This window comes from Stenella coeruleoalba (genome assembly GCF_951394435.1).
Source record: "Stenella coeruleoalba genome assembly, chromosome: X".
NCBI lineage: Eukaryota > Metazoa > Chordata > Mammalia > Artiodactyla > Delphinidae > Stenella > Stenella coeruleoalba.
Window position 1 is genome coordinate 9275567 of NC_137152.1, and position 12224 is coordinate 9287790.

Below are 12224 nucleotides of genomic sequence, written 5' to 3' on the forward strand. Positions count from 1 at the left end.
CCCAAATAGTGAGCGGTTTGCAAATGTAAATGTGGAGTTTGTATTCCCCACTTTATTTATTGATTTATTTTGGCCATGCATGGCTTCTGGGATCTTAGTTCCCCAACAGGGATTGAGCCCGGGCCCCAGCAGTGAAAGCTCTGAGTCCTAACCGGTGGACCTATGTTCCCCACTTTGAATGTGTCTCCATTAAGGCAAATCGAATTGGCCACCTGCATATGAGTCCTAGGGTTCACCCACAGCCTTGACTATTTACCTACCACCTGTGTTTGGCATGAGCCTATCTCCAATGTAAATAACATTCCTCCTGTTTTGAAAAACTTCACGAAAGAATTGGGTCTAGAGCAGTGGTTTCAACCCGGGTGATTCTACCTCCCAGTGGATATTTGGCAATGGCTGGAGACATTTTTAGTTGTCACAGCTGGAGGTGCTACTGGCATTTAGTGGGTAGAGGCCAGAAATTCTGCTAAACATCCCCCAGTGTACAGGGCAGCCCTGCAACAAAGAAGTATCCAGCCGAAAATGTCAGTAATGCTGAGGTTGAGAAATCCTGGTCTAGAGAAAAGGAGACATTCCACAGCACTCAACACAATGTGCCCCAAATGTCCCCGTCTGTGTCATGGGAAGCCAGTGCTTTCTGAAAGCTTTCTGAATCAGCATCTTCCCACTGAGTTTAAATTACTCGGTAGGATCTAGCATTAACACTGGCAACTTCGAATGGCTTTAAGGCAGGCATGTTAAATCTCAAATTTGGATGAAACACAAGCAAGCCATGTGAGAAGTTCACAGCACTTTGAAACCTAGGAGAGCTGTGAGAATTGCATGCAGGTGTGGCTTCATTCCAGCTCATAGTGCCAAATAGCCCATAGTGAGTTCTCAGATGGGTGGAGCAAATATTCGTTTTCATCAGAGGCAAATGCTGAAATTGCAGTTATGGGCCTCTTTAGAAGGTGCCGCTTTATTCCCAGTGTAACATTGCTTCGATTCCAACTGCACAGGGTTGTCCTGATTCATAGGGGTCAGTGGCAGAGCTCTGATCATCAATCTTGTTTCTTGACTTGTCGATTTATGTGCTCCGTGCCAAACCTGATTGCTTTTTTTCTGAAACGAGTAACCTGTGAATCTTTACTCATGGTCAGGAAAAAAGTCCCTGTTAATAATTTACAAAAGACAGAGCTCGTCCTCTTTTGCATCCTCAAATCTCTCAAAGCACGTGATTGTCTCAGCATATCTGGTTTCCAAGTAGCTGAGTGATGAAATACGATTGGCCTCGCAGCATCGATTCCTCCTCTCCTTCCCCCTCACTCTTCTTGTCTAGCAGTTGTTTGTTGTGATACAAACATTCTTCTTATAAAGGACTCAAAAACCGAGTTCTTTCTCTCCATCTTTAGGCAGAGGTGAGCTGATTTGGCTTGCTACCATGGGTGAGGATCTTGAAGGAGAAACTTGGCTGAACTTCTCCATTCCCTGGGGCTTCGGCAAGGCAGTAGAGGATGAAGGAGCACACCTATGCCCGTGAGTAATAGTCCTCAAGTGCAAATATCAAGAGGCTTATCATTGCTTTTGGAGATTAGCTCATGTTTTTCGGTAGGGTGAATTTTTTTGCACAAGGGTTGAAAGCCATGTGTCAGAATTATATAAGAATGATGCCTTTGATACAAAAGTGATGAGATGCTTCTGAGTTTTTGTCCCGGTAATTCTAATATTTCAAAAGAATATTGCAGGTGAGGTGGGAATATCCTGTAAAAGAAAAGTACAAAACTGTACACTACTCTGGTTATTTCCTTAAGACTCAATGTCCAGAGGCATTTTGGGGAAAACAGAAACTGGTATCAGCTGCTCGTCCTTATATATGGTATTATAATAGGGTATAATTCTGTAAACTTTTGATTGCACTTTTTGCAAGGGAAATTGGATTGTGCTGTGTTTATTTTCTTTTAAAAAGGTATCTTCTCAGAGAAAAATGTATCTGTCTGGATGAAAAGTTTTGATTTTTAAACAGAAAATGCTATGTTGCCTATGCAAATTGGTGTGTGTTTAATCGCTTCTTTGTGTTCAGTGGTCTTGATAAAGAAGTTTTGCTCTTTTGAGAAAAATCAACGTTTTACAGCAAGTTCAGATCATTGCTGAGTGGCTTATGGTTTATATAAATATGGAATTCTTTCTCGAGGTTGTCAAAGTTTCAAGTCTGAGAAATTTGTCAGTGATGAGTACATTTCGGAGTGCTGATTGGAAGGTTTCCAGTCATTCTGCTCTTTAATGCTTCCTCATTAATCACCGGCACTGTGTATTTTAAGCCACTTACGAATTTGTTTAAATGATATTCTTTCAGTAGACTCTATGATTATTGAGTGTTTAAGCATTGCAGTGGGAACATTGTGTGGAGGCCCAAGAATAAAGGAACTGCCACAGGTTAAAGAAGCTCTCCAAATGGATAAAATTCATTACCCTTGAATTTTACTACTTGGGACTTTGAGCCAAATAATTTTTAGAGGCGCCATAATTTTCCACGACAGTAATCACTTGGTGGCACTCTTTGTTTTAAAACAGTTTAACTCATTTGCATGAGTGCCGGTGAAACCTCTTTCTGTTATGTAGTTAACTGTAAGGAAAATTTAGAAATTGATGTTGTCCTTATGTGGGACTAAAACACACAAAACGGTCGACATTTTGGAACTAGCAACGATGATCCCTCAAAACTACTGTTTGCTTGTGACATAATTTCATTGGATAACTTTCCTTTTTAGTGCACACATTTTCCTGCTGATTTCATACTTGAAGGATGAAATGATTGAATATTTGGGCTAAGGAAAGGGACTCCTTAAGACATAGGGTCCTGAGACTTGTGTCTCTTTCTTGCCTGGTCAATAACATAAAAAGAAATAGATTCAGCTTCCAAGCATATTGTTTATGAGTTTGGGAGAAAGTAGGTAATAAAAGAGAGAAGAAATATTTTAAATCAAAATACTAAAGCCAAACTACTGAATTCCAATTTGATGGTTTGTTGGCCATAGTTTTAACTCCATGCATCCACTGAAAAGTCTAGTATGTCTTGTTTTATTAGAATTAATGCTAGGTATATCTCTAAAGACTGAAGTTCTATGTTATCCCTGGATGTGCTCAGTCATTAGATGATTCAGGTTAGTACATTATTAATTTTATTATATATATATAATTCTATTTTATTTTTATGACTCAACGTAAAAAGCAGCCATTATTATAACTTCAGCTCATGTCTCCCGTGGAGGATGCTCTGAAGTATAGAAGTATGTAAATGTGGTTCAAGATTCAGTGAATGGGGGTAATTTTCATAGAGCAACAAATGATGCTCAGTTGAGTCCCACGTCTGCTGCTGGCTTCACAGGAATAAGATCTAAAATCCTGAGTCTGTCCTCCATTCAAGCAGTGCAGTGTTCCCAGACTAGTGGTCCCTGTACCCCTCATCCATGTGCCTCATTGCTGATCTGAAGGAGTTATCATAAGACTGATGTGAGGAGGAGAATGGTTCACTTCCTGAAGTTTTATATTCCTTCAAAATTAACGTGATTTGAGATTGTTTTTGTTGTTGATTAGAGAGCAGCTGGTTCCTTTGCCCAGGAGAGCAGCTACAGAGGATGCTTAGGACTATGGTTTCTGGAACCAGCCTGACCTGGGTGTGTACTCTGGTGCCTTCTCTTATTGGCTGTATGACTTGGGGCAAGTTTGTCAGTTTCATTAAACCTCAGTCCCCACATCTGTAAAGAGAGGATAATATCTACCTCGTGTGGTTGGAGGGGTAAGTGAGTTACTATAGGGACAGCCCCTAGCACAGTGCCTGGCTCATCCAATTATCTAATTACCAATGATGATTCTTATTGTTAGTACTAGTAGCAGTGATAGTGAAGCCTTTCAAAAGCAACCTTGCTTGCAGGTCTTTAAGTCTGAGTGAAAGGTATAATATTGCTATATCAATCTTTTAATAGGAAGAGTGATTCTTTTAGGACTTGGGAAAAGGAGTGAGTACAGGAGGATAGGAGGGAGTTTAGTACTTCTATGCAATTTCTTTGGTTTTTAAGCACAAAGCTTGGTAGAAAGTATAGTGAAAACATCAGTGAATTTGAAACAGGAGTGAAAAAATGGGATAAGTTTATTTCAGTTCAACAAATACTTATTGAGGATCTACCAATGTACTAATTGCTGGAGTACAAAGATAAAAGTCAAGGCTATAATGAGAAGCTACAACACACCTAACAGAATGGCAAAAATGAAAAATGCTGGCAATGCCAAGTGCTAGGAAGGATGTGGAACAACTGAAAGTCTCATACATTGCCAGTAAGATATAGCAGCAAAACAGTATCGCTTTTGGAGACCACTTGTTGATTTCTCATAAAGCTAAGTATACAGTTGCCGTAAGCCCATATGATCCCACTCCTGGGTATTTACCCTAGAGAAATGAAAACTCACGTTCACAGAAAAACCTTTCACAAATGTTTATAGCAGCTGTATTCGAAATTGCCCCAAACTGGAAACACCCCATATATCCTTCAGTGGATGAATGGATAAACAAGCTGCATTAAATCCTCACAATGAAATACTACTCAGCAATAAAAAGGACCAAGCTATTGATATACACAACAATTTGGATGAATGTCAGACACGTTACGCTGAGTGAAAGAAGCCAGTTTCAAAAGGTTACATACTGTCTGGTTCTATTTGTATGACAGTCTCAAAAAGACAAAAGTACAGTGACAGGGAACAGATCAATGGGTTCCAGGGGTTAGAGGTGGAAGGAGTGTGTGATAGTGCCTTGTGTGACAGAACTATTCTGTATCCTAATTGTGGTCATGGTTGCAGGAATCTATACATGTGATAACATTTATAGAACTATATGTCCAAAAAAGGTCAATTTTAGTATGTGATAATTTAAAGCATAAAAAATGAGAAAACAGAGTTCTTGTCCTTGAGGAGTTCACAGGTGCAATGAGGGACAAACACAAACACAAATAATTACAGTACAGTGGAGTGAATGTAGTAATTGTAACCTGCTGAGAGCAGTTACCAACAATCTTGACGTGCCGCACTGGCATACCATGACTGGGTCACAAGTGTACCTAGATGGTGCTGCACAAGGACTGTGATGGCCTGAGACCCAGGCCGTGCGCAGCCTTATGCATTTACCCTCAGCCATTTTCTATGTGTACCAAGATGTGAAAAAGTTTGGGAAGGCCTGGCTTAGGATATTACGAGGGCACAGGGGAAGACCACTTTGCCTGGTTGCTTGGGAGGAGTTGGGTACCGAAGAGGCTTCATAGGGGAGATAATACCTGCAGTGGGAATTGAAGGATAAGAGGGAGATAGCTAGGCAAAAGAGAGCTCCTCCAGGGGAGTGGGAGGGCATTCCAAGCGAGCCATTCCTTGCCTGAAAAAGGCACAGAGGAGAGAAAGACTGGGGTGTGAGTTGGGAACTCTAGGGTATTCAAAATTATAGGAATACAGAGTGAACAGATTTATAGATAGACTGGTATAATAAAGGAACATTTTGTTTTATGATAGTAGATTTTGAGCATATTTAGAGGTGGATGGGGACGAGGCAGCAGCGAGGGCCATTTGATAAAAGAGAAAGGAGGCTGGAGGGATGAGATAATGGGAAGAGGTATAGGGTTCCATCTTAATTGTCAAGTGTTGGAGAACCCTCTTGTAACATGTGGAGCATTACTGAAAGACTCTGCCTTCTGGGAGGATCTTTTCATTCATTCATTTTCATGCATTCATTCATCATCAGTTCATTCCACAAATCTTTATTGAGCACCCACCTGCATGCTAGGCACTATTTTAGGTCCTGGGATTCCAACAGTGAACAAAACAAAGTCCCAGCTTTTATACAGTTGATATTTTAGAGGCTAAATGAGCTCAACTTTGGACAATTTTGAAGTGTAAAGGGCCTCTCAGGTAATAATACCTAGTAGGCAGGAGCTGTAAAGAGCAGTCTGGGCTGAAAATACAAATTGGGACTCACTGGCACAAAGATAGAATTAGAGCCTGAGAAATTGATTAAATAATCAATTTTTATACCTTAACAAAGCTGGAAAAAAATCTAATTTTTTCACCAAAATTCTCAATGATTTGCCATCAGGACCTGTCCTTATGTGAGAGAAAGCATCTAGCTGATGCTATAACCCAAAGGTACTCATCCATCCATATTCCTTTTTTATGACATCCTGGTAAAGGGTTCTCTAATCTTTCTAGAAGATAATTAAGTCTTAAAATTTAAAAATATCTTGGATGTGCAGAGCATTATACTAAGATCTGGGCAGGGTAGAGAGGAGGTAAAAAAAGGAGTAAACCTAGTATCAGTTCGGAAAACAGAGTCTACAAGGAGAGAGAGCCTCTGGACCCTTTGTAAGTATTTGTGGTACTTGAAAACAGCCATAAGCAGACAAGCAGAAATTCTCGGTTGCTAAGGGGACTGAATCTTGCAGTATATATGCACAGGAAGAATTGTAAAGTAATCGAGGACACTTCCAAACGCAGTATGTTCTGAAGTCAATTATTGATGACCTGAATCCACAACAGCTTGGAATACCATAGCCAATGTTCTTGGGTTTGACTTTAGATAATGTAAATAGACACACGGTGTTTTGAAGAGATTTTTTTTTTGGCTGCATTGGGTCTTTGGTGCTGCACGTGGGCTTTCTCTAGTTGTGGCGAGCGGGGGCTACTCTTAGTTGCAGAGCACGGGCTCTAGGTGTGCGGGCTTCAGTATTTGCGGTGTGCGGGCTCAGTAGTTGTGGCTCGCAGGCTTAGTTGCTCCGCGGCATGTGGGATCTTCCCGGACTAGGGATCGAACCCATGTCTCCTGCATTGGCAGGTAGATTCTTAACCACTTGCGCCACCAGGGAAGTCCGAAGAGATTTTTTAATGAAACGGTTTTGACCCAGCTGTGTTGTTAGAGCTCTTGTGACTCAGGTAGTTATTGATGCCACTGCATGGACATGGCCCAAGACCAAATCGTTAAAATTCCAGCTGCTCTGATAACCAGGAAATAAACCAATGGATGTCCTTTCTCCATCCTAGGGCCTCATCTCCCCTGTGGTAGGCTTTGGAGAAGGTGGGAGTTAGAAGTGAGGAGGTAAAGAGTAGGTTCAGGCACCCTCTGGCGGGCAAACCCCCCATAACGAGGAGTCACATGCTAACCATTGTCCTCCGCTCATAAAGGCCACGCTCAGCTGAGTGACCACTCATTCTTGGAGCTAACATAGACATCTTGAATGGTCTATACCTCGTGTTAATGAATTTCACCTATAAAATTACAATGGCTCTACTTGTTTACATTCAACAGAGAATTATACTTAACTAAAAATTCAACTTATTTCCTTTTCCATTTGATAACTCAAGGATAGACACCTCTGATATTTGAAGGCCTCTTGAGCATACTCAATTTTATTGGTCAGTGTTATGTTGGACACTAGGGGGAAAGAGGAGGAAGTTGTGTTCCTATTCTCAGCTCCATACTGCACAGAAAGTCTTGAAATAAAGTTCGTTTCCCCAAACGAACTTTTTGGCCAACCCAATATATATTCTCTCTCTATAGAATCCATTCACCAATATTCATATTATAAATTTCCTTTGAATTGATGGTTTTAAGAGATAGTTGAGATACCCTTAGATACTTAGTTCTAACAGACTTTGAACGATCTTTATTGCCTTTTTATTATAAAGTTAATGGATACTTATAAAAATTCAGAAAAATAACTGAAATGAATAAAGTAGAAAGTGAAATTCGTAGAATTGAAGAGGGGTTAAGTATAGAATAAGGATCACAGAAGTCTGTCCTATGCATGACTTGGTAACAACATGCCAGTCTCACATTTTGGAGAGGGTCCTTTTGGCAAGGGACCTGACTCAGAATTGCTGAGTCCTAGTGTTCCTTTCATCAAGAGGGCCCATAAAAATGGCTCCATCAGACTCATTGTGTTATTCTTCTTCTGGGTGTGCATCCAAAAGGATTGAAAGCAGGTTCTCGAAGAGATATCTGTACACTCACGTTTATGGCAAAAGTTTTCACAGCAACCAAAAGGTAGAAGCAAACCAAGTGTCCATCACAGATGAATGAATAAGCAAAATGTGGTCTATACATGCAATGGAATGTTATTCAGCCTTTAAAAGGAAGGAAATTCTGACACATGCTACAGCAAGGGTGAACCTTTAGGACATTATGCCAAGTGAAATGACAGACACAAAAAGACAAATACTCTTGTATGAGGTCCCTAGAGTAGTCAAATTCATAGAAAGTAGAATGGTAGTTGCGGGGGGGAGCGGGGGGATGGCGGGTTGTTGGAGTTTCAGTTTTGCAAGATGAAAAACTTCTGGAGATCTGTTGTACAACAATGTAAATATACTTAACACTAGTGGACTGTACAGTTAAAAAATGGTTACGACAGTAAATTTTATGTTATGTATATTTTACCACAATTAGGAAAATTTTTTAATGTTAAAACTGTATGTCAACACGGCCTGCTTGAGTATACACATCACCTATAAAATTAAAACTCCTCTAGTGCCACGCAGCCATGAGGTGTTACTGTTGTCACGTTCTTTGTCCTCCAGTGTCTTCGAGTTAGAGGGCTTCAACAACAGACCCAGGGGGTGCATGAACTCCTCCATACTTAATGCAGATTCTTATTTGTTTAAGCATTTTTTTCTGGGGAAAAGGGCCCATCACTTTCTTCAGTTTCTCAGAGAGGCGTATGGCTCCCTCCCTGCCAGTAAAGGCTTAGAAGTGCTGCCCAACAGATTGTCTCTGTTCAATAGACTTTATTAAATTAACTGTGCACAAAAGCTATTATGTGAAAGCTTTGAGTTTAATATATACTCAAATAAAGCAAAATCTTATTAAGGCTCATTTGTGTGATTGATTATTCCATCTACGCTTTCAGTAGCTGGGATGAATTTATGGCTAAATACTTATGAAACCAAGGTCCCCCTGTGAGATGCCCAGCTTAGAGAGTGCTTTATTCCGCGAAGAGATACCTGCCTTGAGGAGTCATATTTGTTAGTTTCTCAGCTCTTCTGACACAAATCAAGAATGTGTATCCGATAGTAATCAGTAATTCAGACCTCGCCAATGTGTACTCCCTGTTCATAATTTTCTCCAAAATGCACTCCTGTTTTCTGAAGATTTTTAAGATGACAATTAGGGAGTCTCCTACTGTCTCAATAAAGTGGATTTCTAGAAGGAAACAGCTAGGAAAGATGTTGGAATTACAGAGAGGAGATCGATTTAGACAAACCGTTTGTTGTTGGTTTTTTTCCTCAGTTACAAAGCACAGACAAACTCAGTGTTTTGAAAAGCAAACAGAGATGTCACAAGGTCCTTCCCCAGGCAATTCAACATGAACTTGAAGGACCCTTCTGTGACAAGGACTATGCTTTGCCCTTTCAAAGCCCACTCTCAGGTAAAGATGGTTATCCTGTATTATAGATAATGGCTGACAGGATTGAACAGAATCCTCCCAGGGGACTGAAACTAATGGGTTGGAAGTTCTGTGTCTTTAATTTATTTGCCGGAGGAATGCCATCTCTCCTCCCCAATACAGAACTCAAAACCCCAAAGCAGAGAATATACACACTCACACACAAAGCCATTTTTGATTTTTTGTTATTGAATTTTTTTGGCTTATTCTGTTTCTCTGTTTTTTAGTATTAATTTTGTAACCTGTTAGTCATATCTTAATAGCAACTCTCCTTTCTGACTCAGGATTTTTGTGCTAATGGCTCCCTTTTTCTGGAATATTTTACCACTCACATCTCTGCTCACATGTCTCCTTCTCAGACACAAAATTTTCCTGAACACCTTACCTAAAACTTGTTCATGCTCAGTGCTCGCCTCCTCTAGATGCAGCTTGAATTTTCTTCAGAGTACTTGCAATCATCCAGCATTCTATAAATTTATCAGTTTGCTTATTGTCTGTTTTTCCCCACCCTGGTTTAGGTACTCAACAAATAAATATCCCTTTACTTAGGTTTTTTTTGGCTGCACTGGGTCTTTGTTGCTGCACCCGGGCTTTTCTCTAGTTGAGGCCAGCGGGGGCTACCCTTTGCTGCGGTGCACTGGCTTCTCATTGTGGTGGCTTCTCTTGTTGCAGAGCACGGGCTCTAGGTGTGCGGGCTCTAGAGCGCAGGCTCAGTAGTTCTGGCACACGGACTTAGTTGCTCCGTGACATGTGGATCTTCCCGGACCAGGGCTCGAACCCGTGTCCCCTGCATTGGCAGGCAGATTCTTAACCACTGTGCCACCAGGGAAGCCCCTTTACTTAGGTTTTAAATTACTGTAGCTTTTTCAATATTGGCCTTTTAACTTCATTGTTAAATGGATAAGTGAAGGAATGTTCAAAGGATTTAACTATGAGATTGAAAAAAAAAAGAAGTCCTATATTTTCTTACTTCCTCTCTCCAAGGCTGTCCTTGAGAAAGCTTGCATGCATTGACGTGTGTTCAGGTAGTGACTGTAGATTGCGGACTATGTACCTGGCACTGATCTATATGCTAGTGGGAGGGTAACATTATACCCTTACTAAGCTGGTCTTTGGTCTTTGTGAATACTTGAACACTCGACTATGATTTTGGGTTGGAACTTTCGTCTAAAACAAGTACTATTCTGAGGTCTCACATTACCAGTATGTCAGGATTGTGTTCTTTCCCCTTGGGTTTTCATGGGGAAAGAGGTAGCAAAATGATAACATAGACAAATGGAGTTTTGAGAGGGTGCCTACAAGATTAATTTCTTGTTCTAAAAAAATGTATTGGTTGATTTATTATCCAATACGGTTAAAACATGATGTATAAATGCATAATCTTCTTATAGAAAATGCTTTAAAAGAGTATTATAAAAATAAGCATAATTTTATTTTTCTTACATCTTATTCTTAAACATTGAACTCATTTTATTGGAATATTATTGGAAATTTTTAATTCTGAGGTTTCACATTGCCAATAGCAACCACCTAATAGAAAAGACTTTCCAAAATGAAGTATATTATAACCAGGATGTGGATGAGAGGGCTAAAGATGATCACTACATACATTGAATCCTTTATATTTATTTCCCAATTCTATTTTGTATACTCTTTTCACTTTCAAAGTTCTATGTCGTCATCTTTTGGCTTTCACACTATTCCTTCACAATTTTTACCTGTGTTAAATCTCTGAAATTCAACTATTTGTATTTCTATCACATATATTCTATAATATTCTTAAATCTCCACAATTTACTAATATAGTGAAATTATGTGTGTCATAGCAAATAGTAATTTCAAAGATCTCTTTAAAATTGTCATTCTCTGTATAAAGGACTTTGAAAACTTTCTAGAATGTATTTGTCAATAGGGCTGAGTTTTTCCTTTTTGTACAGCAAATTTGAACACCATTACTCAATCTTTACATACTTCTTTTTACTCCTTCATTTATCCAGGTCTAAGTTGTACTTCCTCTGGTGAATTGTTCTCTAATAACTCCAGAATACACTGATGAACTCCTTTTAGGTGTCCATAGAACTTTATTGTTGATATTAAAATATTTTGATTCTCAAATATAGGCTTAGTGCACTTTTATTAATTGATGCATGTTTTCTTTGTAACATACTACCGTTCCCAAATATATTGCAAGTTTCTTGGAATTATGTCTCCAACTTTTCTCACAGGAGCCCTGAATAAGTACTTATTAAATTGAACTGAATACAGAAGAGAGATCTGTAAATGTAAACGTCAGCTCTTGGCATATATTCTACCCTCCATTTGGTAGGCATGTTTCTTTGTAGTTCTTCCAACAGTTCTGGCTTTTGAAGTTTGTACTATCTCCTATGTGAGTAAAACATGTATATCAGCTATGAATAGCTATGTAACAAACCACCCCCAAAACATAATGCCTTTAAAAATTGATTTATTTCTTATAATTCTGTGGATTGGGCTCAGCGGGGTGGTTCATCTGCTGCATGAGATCTCAGCTGGAGTCACTTGTATAGCTGCATAAAGTTAGGTGGAACTGGGGCTGGAATGTTCAAGACAGCTATGCTCACATGTTTGGCCCCTCAGCTGCAGTGCTTAGAGCTGGGGCAGGTGGCCCTCTCCCTCTTCTCATTCAGCAGTCTAGCCTGAGCTTCTTTACATGGCAGCTGGGTCCTAAGAAGGCAAAAAGGAAAGCTGCTAAGCTTCCTCAGGCCAGATCCTGGAAGTCACACAGCTTTATTT

General features: G+C 39.8%; 1 protein-coding gene across 1 annotated transcript in view; it reads left to right on the forward strand.

The window, feature by feature from the left end:
• The window catches only part of FRMPD4 (FERM and PDZ domain containing 4), an 852755-nt gene that overhangs the window by 104050 nt on the left and 736481 nt on the right, over positions 1–12224 (forward strand). The window contains exon 6 of the mRNA XM_079910629.1: positions 1392–1515. Within this exon, the coding sequence (XP_079766755.1) occupies positions 1392–1515 (124 nt within the window). The remainder of the gene's footprint in view (positions 1–1391; positions 1516–12224) is intronic.